At 44.8% G+C, this 23,004-nt stretch overlaps 1 protein-coding gene across 7 annotated transcripts in view; it reads left to right on the top strand.

The window, feature by feature from the left end:
• Positions 1-22,640, top strand: part of ECHDC1 (ethylmalonyl-CoA decarboxylase 1) — a 180,750-nt gene extending 158,110 nt beyond the window's left edge. For all 7 annotated transcript variants that reach the window (XM_073575775.1, XM_073575770.1, XM_073575774.1 and 4 more), the window contains one exon: positions 21,444-22,640. In XM_073575775.1, coding sequence (XP_073431876.1) covers positions 21,444-21,846 — 403 coding nt within the window. In that variant the 3' untranslated portion in view covers positions 21,847-22,640. The remainder of the gene's footprint in view (positions 1-21,443) is intronic.
• The last annotated feature ends 364 nt before the right edge of the window (positions 22,641-23,004 follow it).

Raw genomic sequence — 23,004 nt, 5'->3', positions numbered from 1 at the left:
ATCGGGTATCGGCCGATACTTGCTGTATCGGAATTCCGATACCGACTTCCGATATTTTTTCAATATCGGAATTCGGCATCGGAATCGGAAGTTCAGTTGATTGACAGCCTGACGTCATCATGATGCACGGTGTGTGCGCATCATGATGCGCCGTCATTTCGGGCCTTCCGGGGGTCTCTGCTGGGGGGCTGTGCCGGCCTGCCGGGGGGCTGTGTGGACTGCCCGGGGTCTGTACCGGCCTGCCGGGGGGCTGTGCCGGCCTGCCGGTGGTCTGTGCACCCTGTGGGGGTCTGTACCGGCCTGCCGGGGGGCTGTGCCGGCCTGCCGGGGGGCTGTGCTGATGTCCGGGGGTCTGTGCAAGCATCGTCCGATGGGACTACAAGTCCCATCTGGCGATGCCTGCTACCATGACAGTGATTGACACATTAGCCAATGATGGGACAGTAGTAGTCCCATCATCCGGCTAATGTGTTAAATGTTAAAAAAAAAAATACTACATACATACTACATGCTACATACATACTACATGCTACATACATACTACATATATACTACATACATACTACATACATGCTACATACATGCTACATACATGCTGCATGCTACATACATACTACATACATACTACATACATACTACATGCTACATACATACTACATGCTACATACATATTACATATATACTACATACATACTACATACATGCTACATACATGCTACATACATACATGCATGCTACATACATACTACATGCATGCTACATACATACTACATGCATGCTACATACATACTACATGCTACATACATACCACATACATACTACATACATACTACATACTACATATATACTACATGCATGCTACATACATACTACATGCTACATACATACCACATACATGCTACATACATACTACATATATACTACATACATACTACATACATACTACATACATACTACATGCATACTACATGCATACTACATACATAATACATGCATGATACATACATACTACATGCATGCTACATACATACTACATGCTACATACATACCACATACATACTACATACATACTACATACTACATATATACTACATGCATGCTACATACATACTATATGCTACATACATACTACATGCTACATACATACCACATACATGCTACATACATACTACATATATACTACATACATACTACATACATACTACATGCATGCTACATACATACTACATGCTACATACATACCACATACATACTACATACATACTACATACATACTACATGCATACTACATGCATACTACATACATACTACATGCATGCTACATACATACTACATGCTACATACATACCACATACATACTACATACATACTACATACATACTACATGCTACATACATACTACATATATACTACATGCATGCTACATACATGCTACATACATACCACATACATACTACATACATGCTACATACATGCTACATACATGCTACATATATACTACATGCATGCTACATACATACCACATACATACCACATACATGCTACATACATACTACATGCATACTACATGCATACTACATACATACTACATGCATGCTACATACATACTACATGCTACATACATACCACATACATACTACATACATACTACATACATACTACATGCTACATACATACTACATATATACTACATGCATGCTACATACATACTACATGCTACATACATACCACATACATACTACATACATGCTACATACATGCTACATACATGCTACATATATACTACATGCATGCTACATACATACTACATATATACTACATGCATGCTACATACATACTGCATGCTACATGCATGCTACATACATACTACATACATACTACATGCTACATACATACCACATATATACTACATACATACAATACATTCATACAATACATACATAGACATACAGTACATATAACATAGAGTAACATACTTACCAATACTTGTCACATTGTTCCCCGAAGCCATTGTCTTTTCCGGAATAAATATTAACATAACAAACCACAAAAATACTCACCCACGATCCGAAGCAGTCCACGAGTGTGTCCCACGACGATCTTGGGTAGAGAACTGCAGCATCAGATGATGCTGCCGTTCTCTACGGGCTGCAGGAATCCAATGACGGAAGGTAGGTATCCTTCCGCACTGTATTCCTCCGCCACTTAAAAAAAAAAAAGTCCCTAGTCTCACTTTATGCCATTGCTGTGTGGGAATTTCCCACACAGCAATGGCATAAAGTGAGACTAGGGACTTTTTTTTTTTTAAGTGGCGGAGGAATACAGTGCGGAAGGATACCTACCTTCCGTCATTGGATTCCTGCAGCCCGTAGAGAACGGCAGCATCAGCTGATGCTGCAGTTCTCTACCCAAGATCGTCGTGGGACACACTCGTGGACTGCTTCGGATCGTGGGTGAGTATTTTTGTGGTTTGTTATGTTAATATTTATTCCGGAAAAGACAATGGCTTCGGGGAACAATGTGACAAGTATTGGTAAGTATGTTACTCTATGTTATATGTACTGTATGTCTATGTATGTATTGTATGAATGTATTGTATGTATGTAGTATATATGTGGTATGTATGTAGCATGTAGTATGTATGTAGTATGTATGTAGCATGCATGTAGCATGCAGTATGTATGTAGCATGCATGTAGTATATATGTAGTATGTATGTAGCATGCATGTAGTATATATGTATGAATGTATGTAGCATGTAGTATGTATGTAGTATGTATGTGGTATGTATGTAGCATGTAGTATGTATGTAGTATGTATGTAGCATGCATGTAGTATGTATGTAGTATGTATGTAGTATATATGTAGTATGTATGTAGCATGTAGTATGTATGTAGCATGCATGTAGTATATATGTAGTATATATGTAGCATGTAGCATGTATGTAGTATGTATGTGGTATGTATGTAGCATGTAGTATGTATGTAGCATGCATGTAGTATATACGTAGTATGTATGTAGCATGTAGTATGTATGTAGCATGCATGTAGTATATATGTAGTATGTATGTAGCATGTAGTATGTATGTAGCATGCATGTAGTATATATGTAGTATGTATGTAGCATGTAGTATGTATGTAGCATGCATGTAGTATATATGTAGTATGTAGCATGTAGTATGTATGTAGCATGCATGTAGTATATATGTAGTATGTAGCATGTAGTATGTATGTAGCATGCATGTAGTATATATGTAGTATGTAGCATGTAGTATGTATGTAGCATGCATGTAGTATATATGTAGTATGTAGCATGTAGTATGTATGTAGCATGCAGTATGTATGTAGCATGCATGTAGTATATACTGTATGTAGTATGTATGTAGTATATATGTAGTATGTATGTTGCATGTAGTATTTATGTAGTATGAATGTAGCATGTATGTAGCATGTATGTAGTATGTAGTATGAATGTAGCATGTATGTAGTATGCATGTTGTATGTATGTAGCATGTAATTTTTTTTTTTTTTTTTTTACATTCAACACATTAGCCGGATGATAGGACTATTACTGTCCCATCATTGGCTAATGTGTCAATCACTGTCATGGTAGCAGGCATCGCCCGATGGGACTTGTAGTCCCATCGGACGATGCCTGCACAGACCCCCGAAGCCTGCACAGACCACCGGCAGGCCAGCACAGCCCCCCGGCAGGCCGGCACAGCCCACCGGAGCCTGCACAGACCACCGGCAGGCCGGCACAGCCCCCCGGCAGGCCGGCACAGACCACCGGAGCCTGCACAGCCCCCCGGCAGGCCGGCACAGCCCCCCGGCAGGCCGGCACAGCCCACCGGAGCCTGCACAGACCACCGGCAGGCCGGCACAGCCCCCCGGCAGGCCGGCACAGACCACCGGAGCCTGCACAGACCCCCTGGCAGGCCGGCACAGCCCCCCGAAAGGCCCGTACAGACCCCAGAGAGGCTGTACAAGGGCAGGAAAGGGTTTTTCTTATTCCGATACCGGAAGTCCCATAGACTTGAATGGGACTTCCGGTATCGGAATCGGCGATACCGATACTTTTTTTAAAGATCGGCCGATACCATCCGATACGATACTTTGAAGTATCGGACGGTATCGCTCAACTCTACATATGATACATTATGGCTATAATATGGCTATACATATCTTAATGGTATTATGTATATTTATATTGCATTGAGATGTATGTATATTATTTGTAGTCACATTATCCCTTTAGCTTACAGTATATGTGATTTTATCATTCACTGGCCACTCTATGGTGCCTTTTTTTTTTTTTGCAATTAGTGCTCATTGCAGCGATTTCAGCGCTGGGCTGTAGCGCATGTGTGGGTCATGACAACCTGATGACTTTCTGCCCCGCTCTCCATGGTAGCGTACAGTGTTTACACTGGCGTTCCCAGCGCGGTGAGCAGGAAGTCTCTTGTATGGAGGAAGTCAGGGGGCCGGCACATGCGCAATGTGAAGCCTGTGACGCTGACATTGTGATCAGCTGTAGGGAGGTGTATTTAAAGCCGGGCATTGCAGAGAACACACATGCCCCTCATGGAGGAAGCTTATTTGGTGAAACGGCGCTGTCAGGGGTGGCTGTGGGCGCTTATCTAAGAGATATTGCACATGTAAGTGAAAGACTTTTTTTTTTTTTTTTTTTTATAATGTGGTGGCTAGCAAGTGTATTGCAGTAATGGAAATTCCACTCACCTTCCTGGACTTGCATTATGTGATTCTTTTGTATCGCAGCAATTAAATACACATGATCTGAAAATTGCTTTTGGTACTAGAGCTTGTAGTGCTGTGGTTACAATTAATTTTCATTATGTGAAGATTGGACCAGTTGAGAAAAATGTTTTAGATTTAGTGTGGATTCACAGAAATAATCTCTTGATAATATGCATCTGATATTTTGTGGTGCTAATTTAATAGCTATGAAGTTTTATTGTTCAATTTTTTCAATCTCATTGAGAAATTATTGGTATTAGTCCTGTAAACAATTTTGTCCTCAGTGTTTCTTTATATGTACCCATGGCGCTAATTTATGTGTACTTACCTTGTTGAATATGAATTTTGTGAAAATTGTTATGTAATAAACATTGTTGTTGTTTAATTCTATGCCTCTCTTTCTGCCATTTATTGGTGGTGGATATGGGATTTTCATAATCATTATTGAGGTGGAGAAAAAAATATTCAGGACATTTGCTTGACATGTAAAGTTTTGGGGGGGTAGGGCTGGCTCCAGATTTTCGTGGGCCCAGGGCCAAAGTGTCATTGGGCTCCTTTAACACATGCCACAATTCATGATCCTCTGATACAGCAGAGAAATAGTGGTATAGTACAATGAAAAATACTTCACTTCTTACATCTCATGACTGATATCCATTTTAAATTCTCCAATGGCTCCAAAAACTGACAGTATATTACTCCATACAGTATTATGGCCACCGCATAGTGTGCTATACGGAGTAATGAGGCCCATATATTTCTCCATACAGAATCATTGGTCCCATGTAATGTTTGAAACAGTATATGATGAGCTCCACATAATGCTACAGTATATGTTGGTCCCCATGGATGAAGCTCCACTGTGTTATGGGCCGAAAATAATGCTCCATATATAATGGGCCCTATTTCTAATGCTCCAGTGCATAATGGGCCCTCTAAATGCTGCTCCAGTGTCTGATGTCCACCTTTGGAATGCTCCATTGTATGGTGGGCCTCATATATCATTCTCCAGAGTATAGTGCTCCCCAAAAATAGCTGTCCCAACATTGAAAACAAATAAGTCTCCTCGCTAGGGAATCCCTGTACTAGTCTGGACTCCTTGTCATCCCCATCTTCCATCTCACTACACTTGGACTGTTTAGGCAGAGGGCGTACAGACGTGATGTCATCGCGCTCTCTGACCAGAATGTCACTGTCAGGAAACGCGGAAGACGTCACAGCAGTGGAGCAGGGAGAGGTAAGTATTTCAACTTTGCAAGTGCTGTGATCCTGAGCAAGCAGGGGGGGCCCACTCATTGGCGACGGCACTGGCACAGGATCCTTCATAGTACGGCGGTGTGTCTGACGGCGGGGAAAGGCAGCCCAGTTAGGGAGGTGGAAAAATTGGCATATGTTGATGTTGGACATTCAGCAGCTGCAAATGGAGTAATTGGAGAAGTCCGTGGAAGAGGAGGACGAAAGCAAGCCATTTTTCTGGCAACCAACATGTCAGCAGGGGAGGGTGGGACAAAATCCTTTGAAACCCATGCATGGTTCATTTTAATGAAGGTTAGATCATCAACATTTTGGGTCGACAGACGGGTCCTTTTTTCTGTCAGGATTGATCCAGCAGCATTGAAGACTTGTTCAGATAACACACTAGCAGCAGGGCAAGTGAGCTCCTGTGAGGCATATTGTGCCAATTCAGGCCAGGTGTCAAGTTTACTGGCCCAATAGTCAAAGGGGAATGACCGGTGAGGGAGAACATCGATATGGGACGAGAAGTAGTTTGTTACCATAGTTGACAACTGCTGTCTCCTGTCACTTTCGATCGATGCAGTATTACCAGTCGTGTGAGCGGTACTTGAAAAATCAGTCCACAACATGGTCATGAAACCCCTGTGTCCAATGCCACTTCGGCTGTGTGCACCACGAACACCTCTTCCATGTTGCCGCCTATGTCTCGTTGGAAAAACATCACCGCCGCTGTGTGCTGGGAATGCCTCAAACAAACGGTTTACCAGAGTTGCTTGTTTGTTAGCCAATATTAGCTCTAGGTTCTCCTGTGTTTTGGAATTTGCCTTTATAGCGTGGTTCCAGGATGCTGGCCAACCAGTAGTCGTCATCGTTCATCATTTTGGCAATGTGGGGGTCCCTTTTTAGGATCTGCAAGGCATAATCAGACATGTGGGCCAATGTTCCAGGTGTCAATTATGCACTGCGAGTGCTGGGTGGAGGAGCACTTTCTCGCAAATCCACATCCCTCCAGTCATGCACAAACCCTGTACCTGACCTTGCCACGCCAACATTTTTTCTTGCCCCCTGAGAAGCATCCTCCTCCCCAAAATAATCATCCCCATCATCCTCCTCCTCCTCTTCTTCCTCCACCTCGTCCACGAGACTTCCCTGAGCAGACAATGGCTGACTGTCATCAAGGCTTCCCTCCTCCTCTTCCTCCTCGGCTGCAGACGCCTTCTCCTTAATATGCGTCAAAGTTTGCATGAGCAGATGCATAAGTGGGATGCTTATGATGGCGTCATCTGCGCTTACCATCCCTGTGCATGCCTCAAAATACTGAAGGACTTTACAGAGGTCTTTCAGCTTCGACCACTGCACACCAGACAACTCCATGTCTGCCTGCAAACTGCCTGCCCGTGTATCCTCCCACAAATTAATTACAGCCTGCCTCTGTTCGCACAGCCTCTGAACCATGTGCAGGGTGGAGTTCCACCTTGTTGCAACGTCGATAATTAGGCGGTGCTTGGGAAGGTGGAGCAATCGCTGCAGCTTCTGCATACGACTGGAGTGTACGGGCGACCGGCGGATGTGCGAGCACAGTCTTCGCACCTTATGGAGCAGGGGTGTTAACTCCGGATAATTATTGAGGAAGCACTGCACCACCAGGTTCAAGGTGTGAGCCAAGCAAGGTATGTGGCTGAGTTTTGAAAGGGCTATGGCTGCCACAAAATTACGTCCGTTATCACTAACTACCTTGCCTGCCTCAAGATGTAGACTGCCCAGCCATAACTCAGTTTGTCGCTGCAAGTAGTCGGCCAGTACCTCCGCATTGTGTCTATTGTCGCCCAAACACATCATCTTCAACACAGCCTGCTGACGCTTACCACTAGCTGTTCGATAGTATCAACACTGGCAGCTGCGGATGGAGTGCTCGTGCGACTGCGCTCTGTGGACGAGCTTTAGCTTCTGGAGGAGGAGGAGGGTCGAACGCCTACAGCCAACTTTTTCCTATACCGTGGGCTAGGCAGCACTGTCCCCTGTGGACCCTGCATCCACCACATTAACCCAGTGCGCAGTGATGGACACGTAACGGCCCTGGCCATGCCTACTGGACCATGCATCTGTTGTGAGGTGCACCTTTCCACTCACTGATTGCTTGAGTGCATGGACAATGCGGTCTTTCACATGCACGTGGAGGGCTGTAATGGCTTTTCGCGAAAATAAGTGCCGACTGGGTAGGTCATAGCGTGGTACTGCGTAGGCCATGAGCTCGCTGAAAGCTTTGCTTTCAACCAACCGGTAGGGCATCATCGCTAACGAGATTAGTTTGGCAATGTGGGCGTTCAAAGCCAGTGTACGCGGATGAGAGGATGAGTACTTTCTTGTCCTACTCAGAGTCTCTGGTAGGGTGAGCTGGACTTGAGAGCTGCATATGGTGGAACTATCGGTGGATATGGCGGACTGAGAGAGGGTTGGTGTTGGTGTTGGTGATGTTGCTGATGGCCTAGATTCAGTCTTTCGTAGCAATAACATTGCGATTCCATGACTGCTTTGCCCTTGCGACGACACCTCAACATTTGCTGCTGAAGGTGTGTTAACCGGTGGGCTTACAGGGGGGGAAGTGATGTAGCGTTGCTGACTACCTTCATTCGGAGCAGGTGCACATGTGGTACGTGAGATTTGGTAGTCCGTCCACGCTTGCAAGTGCATGGTGGTTAAATGTCTAATCATGCAACTGGTATACAAATTTCTCAGATTTTTCCCTCGGCTAAAGGTCTTTGCGCACTTCTTACAGATAACTTTTGCCTGATCTTTAGGATTTTGTTCAAAAAAGTGCCACACTGCACTCTTCCTACTATGGAAGACATTTTTAGACAGTGCGCACTTTGCTAATTTGACCGTCTGGCCAAGCTGTCCTGCAACTCTTTTGGTTTTTGTAAGATGTTTTTGGACTGCTACGATCCTGCCAGATAACATCTGTTGTGATGTCGTTGCATGCTGCGGATCCTCCTCCTCCTCTTCTGAGCTATTGGCAGCGGCACCCTCTTCCCCCAGTGGATGCCATTCTGGGTCATCAACTGGGTCATCCATCTCCTCCTCTTCAATTTCATGTGCACCTTCCTCTGTGTCACAGTGTAAGGTGGTATAGTATGTGGGAAGGGGCACCTGAGTTTCATCAGGGTCTGATTCTGCCTCAGTACATTGCAAGGACAATGTACTGCTCTGAGTGAATGTACCAGCAGAAAAATCTAGCAGTGGCTGTGCATCAGTGCACTCCATGTCAGATTCATCTTGGACTGGGGAATTCATGATTTGACTTGCTAACCCAGGCATGGTATGTGAAAAGAGCTCCATGGAGTAATCTGTAGTGTGGCCTGCCACATCCTTCACTTTTGGTAGGGGTGAAGGACACAAGGAAAGGTGGTGTTCCTGACAGGAGCCTCCAATGATGACTCAGTGCTTTTATTTTTTTGAAACTTCAGAAGAGGAGGCGAGAGAGCTGGAGGCTGTGTCAGCAGTGTAAGCCAAAACTTGTTCCTGAAGCTCCGGCTTTAATAGTGGTTTACCTACTCCCCGAAAAGAGAGCCTTCGAGGCCTTGTGGAGCCAGACGATGACACAGGCTCAACACCTCCTGCCTTAGGTGCTATTGTGCTTTTGCCACTACCAACAGATGCAACACCACCACCACCACCATCGAGACCAGCTGGCAACCTCCGCCCACTTCCATGGCGTCTTCCACCATACTTGCTCATTTTCGTGAAAATGTACCCAAAATACCACCAGCTATATGGTACTGTAAAACAAGGTAGAAGGTGTATCTACTATTGTGAGAATTTGAATCTCACTAAGAGATTTGAGGACGCAGAACTATTGTCTCTGGCCCAGGAGAGATTAGACCTCAATGTAGCAGACTGAATTTGGATGGTGTATGACAAGGTGTAGGGTGTCTATAGTATTGGTGAGAATTTGAATCTCACTATAGATTTGAGGACGCTGAACTATTGTCTCAGGCCCAGTAGAGATTACACCTCAATGTAACAGGCTGAAATTGGATGGTGAATGACAAGGTGGAGGGTGTCTATAGGATTGGTGAGATTTTGGATCTCACTAGAGATTTGAGGACGCTGACAATGATGCTCTCAGTCCAAGAATGGACGCAGGCAGCCTAATAAGCAGGACTGCTGCACAGTGCACACACAAAAGGGTGGAAAAATGAACGCTTGGTAACTTTGCAGAAAAGAGGAAGAAAAGTATTTTTGCTTTTAAAAAAGCAGTGTGCAAACAGCAATGCAGCTACAGTATCAGGGAGCCTTATAAGGCAGCCTAATAACCAACAGAGCTGATGCCCAAAAATAGAGCCTCCCCTGTCACTGCACACAAAGTGTTGTGTTTAGAGTTGAGCGAAACGAGTCGAAAAAATTCAAAAGTCGCCGACTTTTGGCAAAGTCGGGTTTCATGAAACGAAACCCGACCCTAGGATGAGGTCGGCCACGAGGTCGGCGACTTACGCGCCAAAGTCGCGTTTCAAAAGTTTGTTTTGCGCTCTTTTTCAGCCAATCAGGATCCACGGACACTGTGGGCAACGTGATGACATAGGCACGGGTCAAAACCATCTTTCAGAAGGGCATGCAAGTGATTGGCTTGCTTTGGTGGGCGTCACAGGGGGTATAAAAGGGCGTGCACGCCGACCGCCATCTTACTTCTGCCGATCTTAGTATAGGGAGAGGTTGCTGCTGATTCTGTAGGGAGAGCGTTAGGCAGGGAAGAAGACAAAAAAACTGCTTCTGCTGCTAGCGATTTGGCCTGCACAACACACCAGTCACTGTGTGTGCAGTGCAAGGGGAGGCTATATAGTGGTGTACCAGTGGTGTTGGTTGTTGGGCTGCCTTCTAAGGCTTCCTGACATTCCTGCATTGCTGTTTACCCACTGCTCCGCAAACTGCTTTTTTAAAAGCAATCCAATCTCCCTTATCCTCTAGTCACTTTTGTCACAGCTGTGCCATTGAGCCTGTCACATAGCGCTCAGATATTCATTGGGCCTCACACAATCCAAACGTGTCCAGTGTCCAAAAGTGTGTGCAGAGATTCAAAATCTCCCTTATCCTCTAGTCACTTTTGTCACACCTGTACCATTGAGCCTGTCACATAGCGCTCAGATATTCATTGGGCCTCACACAATCCAAACGTGTCCAGTGTCCAAAAGTGTGTGCAGAGATTCAAAATCTCCCTTATCCTCTAGTCACTTTTGTCACAGCTGTGCCATCGAGCCTGTCACATAGCGCTCAGATATTCATTGGGCCTCACACAATCCAAACGTGTCCAGTGTCCAAAAGTGTGTGCAGAGATTCAAAATCTCCCTTATCCTCTAGTCACTTTTGTCACAGCTGTGCCATCGAGCCTGTCACATAGCGCTCAGATATTCATTGGGCCTCACACAATCCAAACGTGTCCAGTGTCCAAAAGTGTGTGCAGAGATTCAAAATCTCCCTTATCCTCTAGTCACTTTTGTTACAGCTGTGCCATCGAGCCTGTCACATAGCGCTCAGATATTCATTGGGCCTCACACAATCCAAACGTGTCCAGTGTCCAAAAGTGTGTGCAGAGATTCAAAATCTCCCTTATCCTCTAGTCACTTTTGTCACAGCTGTGCCATCGAGCCTGTCACATAGCGCTCAGATATTCATTGGGCCTCACACAATCCAAACGTGTCCAGTGTCCAAAAGTGTGTGCAGAGATTCAAAATCTCCCTTATCCTCTAGTCACTTTTGTCACAGCTGTGCCATCGAGCCTGTCACATAGCGCTCAGATATTCATTGGGCCTCACACAATCCAAACGTGTCCAGTGTCCAAAAGTGTGTGCAGAGATTCAAAATCTCCCTTATCCTCTAGTCACTTTTGTCACAGCTGTGCCATCGAGCCTGTCACATAGCGCTCAGATATTCATTGGGCCTCACACAATCCAAACGTGTCCAGTGTCCAAAAGTGTGTGCAGAGATTCAAAATCTCCCTTATCCTCTAGTCACTTTTGTCACAGCTGTGCCATCGAGCCTGTCACATAGCGCTCAGATATTCATTGGGCCTCACACAATCCAAACGTGTCCAGTGTCCAAAAGTGTGTGCAGAGATTCAAAATCTCCCTTATCCTCTAGTCACTTTTGTCACAGCTGTGCCATCGAGCCTGTCACATAGCGCTCAGATATTCATTGGGCCTCACACAATCCAAACGTGTCCAGTGTCCAAAAGTGTGTGCAGAGATTCAAAATCTCCCTTATCCTCTAGTCACTTTTGTCACAGCTGTGCCATCGAGCCTGTCACATAGCGCTCAGATATTCATTGGGCCTCACACAATCCAAAAGTGTCCAGTGTCCACAAGTGTCTGCAGAAATTCAAAATCTCCCCTGTCCTATAGACACCTTGTACCTTGTTTTACATTACTATATAGTTTGTTGGATTTTGTCTACATTTCTACCAAAAATGAGGAAGGCTGGTGGAAGAGGCCGTGGAATTGGGCGGGGGTTGGCAGCTGGTAATGATGGTGTTGGTGGTGGATCTGATGGTAGTGGCAAGAGCAAAATAGGACCGAATGCAGGAGGTGCTGACCCTGCGTCATCGTCTGGCTACATAAGGCCTCGAACGCTTAGTTTTCTAGGAGTTGGCAAACCGCTTTTAAAGCCAGAGCATCAGGAAAAAGTTTTGTCTTACATTGCTGACTCAGCCTCCAGCTCTATCGCCTCCTCTTCTTCAGTTGTAAAAAGTAAAGGCACTGAGTCGTCATTGGAGGCTCATGTTCATGAACCACACCTTTCCTTGTGTCCTTCACCCCAACCAAGATTGAAGGATGACGCAGGCCATACTACTGATTACTCCATGGAGCTGTTTTCACATACCATGCCTGGATTATCAAGTGAAATGGTGAATTACCCAGGCCAAGATGAATCTGACATGGAGTGCACTGATGCACAGCCACTGATGGATGATTCTGCTGGTACATTCACTCAGAGCACTACATTGTCCTCGCAGTGTACAGAGCCAGATTCTGACCCTGATGAGACTCAGGTGCCCCTTCCCGCACACTATACCACCATACACGGTGACACAGAGGAAGGTGCACATGACATAGAAGAGGAGGTGATGGATGACCCAGTTGTTGACCCAGATTGGCATCCATTGGGGGAAGAGGGTGCTGCTTCCAATAGCTCAGATGAGGAGCATCCACAGCAGACATCGACATCGCAACAGCTGTTATCTGGCAGGCCCGGAGCACTCCAAAGACAGGTTCCAAACATCAAAAGAGTTGCTGGACAGCTTGTCCAGAGGGTCAAAAGATCACAGCGTGCTAGGCCGCAAAATGTCTGCCAAAGTAGGAAGAGTGCAGTGTGGCACTTTTTCGAACAAAATCCTCATGATCAGGCCAAGGTTATCTGTAAGAAGTGCGCAAAGACCTTTAGCCGAGGGAAAAATCTGAAAAATTTGAATACCAGTTGCATGCTTAGACATTTAACCAGCATGCACTTGCAAGCATGGACACAACACCAAACCTCAAGTGCCACATGTGCAACTGATCACAACGAAGGTAGTCAGCAACGCTACATTGTTTCCCCCACTGTAAGCCCACCGGTTAGCACAGCAGCAAATGTTGAGGTGTCATTGCAAGACCACAGCAGTCAGGGAATCCCACTGTTATATCAACGAAAGACTGATTCTAGGCCATCAGAAAGAACACCAACTCCATCACCATCATCAACCCTCTCTCAGTCCGCCCTGTCCACCGCTACTTCCACCATATGCAGCTATCAAGTCCAGCTCACCCTCCCAGACACTATGAGTAGGTCAAGAAAGTACTCAGTCTCTCATCCGCGTACACTGGGTTTGAACGCCCACATTGCCAAACTAATCTCGTTTGAGATGATGCCCTTTCGGTTGGTGGAAAGCACAGCTTTCCGCGAACTCATGGCCTATGCAGTACCACGCTATGACCTACCCAGTCGCCACTTCTTCTCTCGCAAAGCCATCCCAGCCCTCCACCATCATGTGAAAGACCGTATTGTCCATGCACTCAAGCAGTCAGTGAGCGGAAAGGTGCACCTCACAACTGATGCATGGTCCAGTCGGCATGGCCAGGGCCGTTACGTGTCCATCACTGCGCACTGGGTTAATGTGGTGGATGCAGGGTCCACAGGGGACAGCGGTGGTGGGACAGTGCTGCCTAGCCCACGGTATAGGAAACAGTTGGCTGTAGGCGTTCGACCCTCCTCCTCCTCCTCCTCCAGAAGCGAAAGCTCGTCCACAGAGCGCAGTCGTACGAGCACTCCATCTGCAGCTGCCACTGTTGCACACGATGTGTCCCCCTATCGAGCAGCTAGTGGAAAGCATCAGCAGGCTGTGTTGCAGATGATGTGTTTGGGCAACAGACACACCTCCGAGGTGCTGGCCGAGTACTTGAAGCGACAAACTGAGTCATGGCTGGGCAGTGTACATCTTGAGGCAGGCAAGGTAGTTAGTGATAACGGCCGTAATTTTGTGGCAGCCATAGCCCTTTCAAAACTCAGCCACATACCTTGCTTGGCTCACACCTTGAACCTGGTGGTGCAGTGCTTCCTCAAAAATTATCCGGAGTTAACAGCCCTGCTCCAGAAGGTGCGAAGACTGTGCGCGCACATCCGCCGGTCGCCTGTACACTCCGTTCGTATGCAGAAGCTGCAGCGATTGCTACACCTTCCCAACCACCACCTCATTATCGACATTGCAACAAGGTGGAACTCCACCCTGCACATGGTGGAGCGGCTGTGCGAGCAGAGGCAGGCCATAATGCATTTGTGGGAGGATACACGGCCAAGCACTTTGAGAGCAGACATGGAGTTGACAGGTGTGCAGTGGTCGAAGCTGAAAGACCTCTGTAAAGTCCTTCAGTGTTTTGAGGAATGCACATGGCTGGTAAGCGCAGACGACGCCATCCTAAGCATGAGCATCCCACGTATGCGTCTGCTCATGCAAACTTTGACGCACCTTAAGGAGCAGGCGTCTGCAGCCAATGTTGATGAGGAGGAAGAGGAGGAGGGAATCCTTGATGACATTCAGCCATTGTCTGCTCAGGGACCTCTCCTGGACGAGGTGGAGGAAGAAGAGGAGGAGGAGGATGATGATGGGGATGATTACTTAGGGGAGGAGGATGCATCTCGTGGGGCAAGTGAAAATGTTGGCATGGCAAGGTCTGGTACAGGGTTTGTGCGTGACTGGAGGGATGTGGATTTGCCAGAAAGTGCTCCTCCACCCAGCACTCGCAGTGCATCATTGACACCGGGAACATTGGCCCACATGTCAGATTATGCCTTGCGGATCCTAAAAAGGGACCCCCGCATTGCCAAAATGATGAACGATGACGACTACTGGTTGGCCAGCATCCTGGATCCACGCTATAAAGGCAAATTACAAAACATCATGCCACAGGAGAACCTTGACCTAATATTGGCTAATAAACAAGCAACTCTGGTAAATCGGTTGCTTGAGGCATTCCCAGCACACAGCAGCGGTGATGGTTCTCACACGAGCCGTACGGGCCGGGGGCAGCTTGGCAGAGGTGTTCGTGGTGCACACAGCAGAAGTGGCGTTGGAGACAGGGGTTTCATGACAAAGTTGTGGACTGATTTTTCAAATACCGCTCACACAACTGGTAATACTGCATCGATGGAAAGTGACAGGAGACAGCAGTTGTCAACTATGGTTACAAACTACTTTTCCTCCCATATCGATGTTCTCCCACACAGGTCATTCCCCTTTGACTATTGGGCCGCTAAACTGGACACCTGGCCTGAATTGGCCCAATATGCCTTACAGGAGCTCGCTTGCCCAGCTGCAAGTGTGCTATCGGAAAGAGTCTTCAGTGCAGCTGGATCAATCCTGACAGAAAAAAGGACCCGTCGGTCAACCCAAAATGTGGATGATCTAACCTTCATTAAAATGAACCACGCATGGGTTTCCAAGGATTTTGTCCCACCTTCCCCTGATGACACATAGGGTGACAGAAAAATGGCTTGCTTTGGTCCACCTCTTCCTGGTACTTCACCTATTTCGCCTTTTGCATCAGCTGAATGTCCAACATCAACATATGCCACTTTCTAAAACTCCCTAACTGTGCTGCCTCCCCCCCCCATGGCCGGGGTCACCACCTAGCGCACGACACCGTGCGAGTGCCGTTGCCCTGGACAGGTGGGTAGGCCGACTCTTGGGCGCGGGCACTGGCACAGGGTCCCTCATAGTGCAATCAAGTGTCTCTGACGGTGGTGGTGTACACCCGCCGTCAGACACACCGCTGTACTATGAGGGGCCCAGTGCCAGTACCGACGCCCACGAGTGGGCCCCCCTTGCTTGGGCAAGGCCCCAGCATTTGCAATCTTTACCTCTCCCTGCTCCTCCGCTGTGTAATCTGGGCCGTCAAATCCATACTGTGCCTGACACCGTCTGAGCCTGCCTCCTGAGACATATATTTTGAATGTGTACGCTATCCATACATGTTATCCGGGGAAACGGTATCCTTTCTAACCTTTGTGCAATGACGTGCAATCCATACTGGGCCTAACACCGTCTGAGCCTGCCTCCTGAGATATATATTTTTAATGTGTACGCTATCCATACATGTTATCCGGGGATACGGTACCCTTTCTAACCTTTGTGCAATCACGTGCAGTCCATACTGGGCCTAACACCGTCTGAGCCTGCCTCCTGAGACATATATTTTGAATGTGTACGTTATCCATACATGTTATCCGGGGAAACGGTACCCTTTCTAACCTTTGTGCAATCACGTGCAATCCATACTGGGCCTAACACCATCTGAGCCTGCCTCCTGAGACATATATTTTGAATGTGTACGCTATCCATACATGTTATCCGGGGAAACGGTACCCTTTCTAACCTTTGTGCAATCACGTGCAATCCATACTGGGCCTAACACCGTCTGAGCCTGCCTCCTGAGACATATATTTTGAATGTGTACGCTATCCATACATGTTATCCGGGGAAACGGTACCCTTTCTAACCTTTGTGCAATCACGTGCAATCCATACTCGGCCTAACACCGTCTGAGCCTGCGTCCTGAGACATATATTTTGAATGTGTACGCTATCCATACATGTTATCCGGGGATACGGTACCCTTTCTAACCTTTGTGCAATCACGTGCAATCCATACTGGGCCTAACACCGTCTGAGCCTGCCTCCTGAGACATATATTTTGAATGTGTACGCTATCCATACATGTTATCCGGGGATACGGTACCCTTTCTAACCTTTGTGCAATCACGTGCAATCCATACTGGGCATAACACCGTCTGAGAATGATAGATGGGGCCCACCATACACTGGAACATTCCAAAGGTGGACATCAGACACTGGAGCAGCATTTACAGGGCCCATTATACACTAGAGCATTAGAAATGGGGCCCATTATGTTTGGAGCATTATTTGGGCCCATAAGACAGTGGAGCTTCATCCATGGGGACCAACATATACTGTAGCATTATGTGGAGCTCATCATATACTGTTTCAAACATTATATGGGACCAATGATTTTGTATGGAGAAATAGATGGGCCTCGTCATGAGATGTAAAAAGTGAGGTATTTTTCATTGTACTATACCTCTATTTCTCTGCCGTATCGGAGCATGATGAGTTGTGGTATGTGTTAAAGGGGCGCTCTCTCGCCCAGGGCACATGAAAACCTGCAGCCAGCCCTCCCCCCCCACAACTTTAGCCAAATAACCCCCATTTTTCAGTGCGTAACTTGTATTATGAAGTTAATTAAGGTTGACAAGCTTAAGTAAGAAGAATTGATGCTTTTGGCATTCAAATGGGCACTGTAGGTGTGTTTCCTGTCCTCCTCTCACTGCCGACTTTTATTCCCCATTGACTTACATTGGGTTTCGTGTTTCGGGACGACCCCGACATTTCCCTATAATCGGACGATCTTGCTCGACCCGACTTTTGGAAAAGTCGGGTTTCACGAAACGAAACGCGACCCTAAAAAAGCAAAAGTTGCTCAACTCTAGTCCCTATTGCTCTGAGAAATGTCTTGTTTCTGTGTCTGTGTTGTCCGTGGGTCTAGAAGGCATTCCGGAGTGCCTGATAGATTATACTGACGTTTTCTCCGAAAAAGAGGCTGAGGTTTTACCACCACACCGCCTATTTGATTGTGCCATTGACCTGGTTCCAGGTGCTAAATTGCCCAAAGCCCGCCTGTATAACCTCTCGGGTCCGGAACGGGCTGCGATGAAGGAATATATTTCCGAGAGCCTCCGTAAGGGACATATTCGTCCTTCTGTTTCTCCTGTGGCGGCAGGGTTCTTTTTTGTAAAAAAAAAAGACGGTGGTTTGCGCCCATGCCTCGATTTTCGTGAGTTAAATAAAATAACTGTGAGGAATACTTATCCCCTTCCACGTATTCCTGATTTATACAATCAGTTGTCCGGAGCTAAGTGGTTTTCGAAATTAGTACTGTTGGTGTGTTTCCTGTCCTCCTCTCACTGCCGACTTTTATTCCCCATTGACTTACATTGGGTTTCGTGTTTCGGGATGACCCCGACTTTTCCCTATAATCGGACGATCTTGCTCGACCCGACTTTTGGAAAAGTCGGGTTTCACGAAACGAAACGCGACCCTAAAAAAACAAAAGTCGCTCAACTCTAGTTGTGTTGTAAGTGGAAATCGCTAACAGCAGAAGCAGTTTTTTTGGTTCTTCTTCCCTGCCTAACTCTCTCCCTACAGAATCAGCAGCAGCTCTCCCTAATGCTAAGATCGGCATAAGTAAGATGACGGTCGGCGTTCACGCCCTTTTATAGCCCCTGTGACGCCACACAAAGCCAGCCAATCACTTGCATGCCCTTCTCAAAGATGGTGGTGACCAATGCCTATGTCATCGCGTTGCCCACAGTGTGCGTCCTCCATCATTGGCTGAAAATGGGCGCTGGAAGCATCTTTTGAAACGCGACTTTGGCGCTCTGAATATGACCGACCCGTTTCGCTCAACTCTAGCTGTCATGTAAGAGATGGTTTTCCCACTGCCATCTGCTCTCCAGTGACCACTGTCATAGTGGATGGGTTGGGATGTAAAGAATAATTTGCTCTAACTATTTACTCCATAACTAAAAGCAAAGAACCCTGCTTTCTACTTGTATATGTGATTGTTATTGTAAGGATAGTTTCTTTCAATTGAACATGTTAAACTGCAAATTCTTGGTGTCCTCCCAGCAGCCTCCAGCTTTCAGTCAAAGGTGCGGCCTATGCAGCTGTAGTATACAGTGAGCGTGGCTGTATCCACTCCTCGGCACTGACTGACAGCCAGCTCAGCAGTGCATAGCGGGTCCATTGTGCGGCGGCCTTACAGCTTCAGAATGCTATTGCCCTGCAGATTAACCCCATTTCTGCAGCATGGTAATAGCATTTTTGACATGACAGATTCTCTTTAAAGCTTACATGTTCTTTCATATAAAACCTGTAGATAGGCATACTCTTGCTGCCTTCTTCCAATACCAGGTAAAGCTGCTTTTGGTGCGCAAACAAATCTAGTAGATCCAGAAACTGTCCAAATTCCCACAATTTGTAACTTGCCATCCACTTTTTTTGAACAGATGGTTCCTGTTTATCAACATTCACTACAGGTGCTCTCTCACTTTCCAGCCGGCATTGCACATGCTATTATTCATTGGCTGGTGCACCCAAAATTGCATACCCATCCCTCTGCAATGCTGGCATGCAAAGTGATTTGCAAATTGCCTATTTAGTTCATATAATCCAGAATCCTAATGATATCATTTGTTTCCAGTCGCCTATAAGTCAAGCTTTGTTTTTTCTTGATTGTGCCGACGCAAATAACATTCCATTTGTTCAACATAGTGTATTTTTGTCAAGGCAGTCAATATATGATACATTGACACCAAGAGTTAATTTTGGTTAATGAAGAAAAAAATGTGTCAAAATCATCAGGCGCTCAGATAATTGTGCACTCATGCACATGAGCCTGAAATTGATTTGCCCTACTTATTTCAATGTCATTTAAGCTATATAAAGGTGTGTGAGTAAGTATTCTATCATTTACAAGGATAGAACCAGTTTACTTTACAATGTACATTACTTTTAATATGACATGGGGCTACGAACATTTTTTAATATCGTGCTTCTCTGGCCTAGTTAGGGAATGTGAACACATTGCCGCTGATTCATCAATTCAGCACATCTCTCTTGTGGCGAGCGCCATTCCGGAAATGTTACTCCAGGTAGTCACTGTCATGCCTATAGATCTTAACAGCTCATTTACATATAGATAGAACGTGGATACCTCTGGAATAAGACATCGGATCGCAGATATCAAGGTGTCATTTTATTCAGCTTCTTATGACCTAAATGCCCATATAGACAGAGTAAAAGGGTTGACCTTGCTGACAGATGCCCTTTATCTTGTTTTACAGTCAGCAATAGACAGATGAAAACACTTGAGGTTATAGAAAGCAAGCTATGTAAAATGTTTAATGAATCCCAATTGCAAAAATTAGTTGTAACCCAAAAATACATGCATTCACGTAAAAAATAAAAAATGGTTTCCCTTTTCGCACCTTGCGTAGATAGAACACCACGTTGTGCTACTGCTTTACATTTTGATATCACTTTGCACTGCTGCAAATCCTTTTATTTTTCATACAATATAACCTTTTTGGGGTTTTTTGTCGGCAGAATAGATCCTCAATATGCACATTATTTTTCCTGGTAAACCAATATTGTGTTTACATGAGTTTGTTGGATACAATTCTCCTTAATCTGTTGAGGTTCTCTCTCTAGCCAGTAGCGACTCCTCTACATGAAAATCTGGCATTCTAGCCACAGTACTTCATGACATCACCTTGTTGTTCGGTCGCAGCACAGGCAAACATTCATCCAATGCATTTCGAAAGAGAAATCCCCTTCATTTTGCAAAATAAAAACACTAAAACAAAAATCATTTATGTTTCACCTTATTTTGAGAGCTACCATATATCTTTTTGATTTTTACGTTAATAAAGCTGCATAATGGTTTATTTTTTTTTTGCAGAACGATTTATACTTTTCAGTAATACCATTATGGGACCATATAATTTTGACCATATCTTATTACATTTTTTAATTTTTTTTTTAGAGGCAAGATGAGCAAAAATCAGCTGTTCTGTCATTTTAGTATTTTTTTTTTACGGTAATTGCTGATAGTGATAGTTATAGTATAGGTTTTTTAAAGTTATAGTATGGGTTTCTACTGATGCGGTGATCTCGATTATCAATATATTTTATGTTCCTTTGCTTTGAGCGCAGTATAATCTCTTTTTAAAATAAATAATGCACTTTTGGCATTAATATAATGAGCTACAACTTTATTTATTTTTCGTTGATGAGGTGTATGAGGCCAATAAAGCCAATAAAGAATTTTTGTTTTGTATTTTCCTTTTTGCAGGTTGATGACTGAAGGGAGTGAAATACAATTTGTCCATAAGCATATGGGAATAATTCCAGGCTGGGGAGGAGCATCAAGATTAATTCAGCTAGTTGGAAGTAGACAAGCCCTTAAATTATTAAGTGGTGCTCTCAGGATTCACCCTGAATATGCTCTAAGCATTGGACTGACAGATGACATATTATCTTCTACTGCAGACAGAGCGTTGGAAGAAGCCCAGACATGGATACGGCCATATACTAAAGGACCAGCCAATGTAATCAGAGCAATTAAAGGTCTAGTTGCCTCTGGGAGAGAACAGTTACTTGAGGATGCATTGAGGAAGGAAAAGGACATATTTGGAACATTGTGGGGTGGACCCGTTCATTTACAGGCATTGTCAAAAATATTCAAACCCAATTAATGCACAAAGTCCTGCATGGAGTGCAGTTACAATCCACCGTGTACTGCCATTTTTTCATATCGAGTACAAATATTTATATTTCGTTTAGTGATCGAATCATTTTGCTTCTTGGATGAATTAACATTATTCTAATAAAAAATTATTGTCATAATATGACCTAAATATATATGTGTAAAATGCTTAAAAGATTATTTAAATATACAATAAATGGACCAAATTATTTGGACATTACCCATGCAGGAGATTTTATGACATCTTATTCTTTTTTTTTTTTAATTATTTATTTAAAAGAAGAAGGCACAGAACCAATAGATCAAAATCAGTAATGAAATATTCAATTTTGGCAATGCAATATAATACAGAGAATACACAATACATAATTGTAATTGTGAAAAAAGAAATACAAAAGGAAAAAAAAAGAAAAAGGTATTCATTATAAACTGTGTAATTGGATATCCAGCCTAAGTTTTTAAAATTTTCATGGGGGTGTGGGGGGGGGGGGAATAGAGCAAGGGTGGTAGGTGAAGACAAAGGAGGAGAAGAATGCAAAGTCAGGAAGAGAAGGAAGAAGGAGGAGGATGAAAAAAATGGGCGGGTTGAAATGGGATAAAACTGTAAAGTCACAGGCACAGAGGAAGAAGGTTCATGTCAATAAATCTTCCCAAAAGATATTACAACGTATCCAGGTACTCAGTAGTCTGTTGAAATGCCATAGAGAAAAAAACAGGTGTTTTGAAATTTCGTGACCGTATCATGTATGGAAGAGATTAAACCTTTCATATATACAGTGGGGGGGGGGGGGAAAAGTATTTAGTCAGCCACCAAATGTACAAGTTCTCCCAATTAAAAAGATGAGAGAGGCCTGTAATTGACATCATAGGTAGACCACAACTATGAGAGTCAAAATGAGAAAACAAATCCAGAAAATCACCTCGTCTGATTTAGCAAGATTTATTTTGCAAATTATGGTGGAAAAGAAGTATTTGGTCATTAACAGAAGTTCATCTCAATATTTTGTTATATATCTCTTGTTGGCAATGACAGAGGTCAAACATTTTCTGTAAGTCTTCATAAGGTTGGCATACACTGTTGGTGGTATGTTGGCCCATTCCTCCATGCAGATCTCCTCTAGATCAGTGATGTTTTGGGCCTGTCGTT

This window comes from Dendrobates tinctorius, unplaced genomic scaffold (assembly GCF_039654945.1).
Source record: "Dendrobates tinctorius isolate UK_male_01 unplaced genomic scaffold, ASM3965494v1 ptg000046l, whole genome shotgun sequence".
In the NCBI taxonomy this organism is placed as follows: Eukaryota; Metazoa; Chordata; class Amphibia; order Anura; family Dendrobatidae; genus Dendrobates; species Dendrobates tinctorius.
The sequence above is the reverse complement of the archived record's forward strand: the minus strand, read 5'-3'. Positions and strand labels throughout refer to the sequence as shown.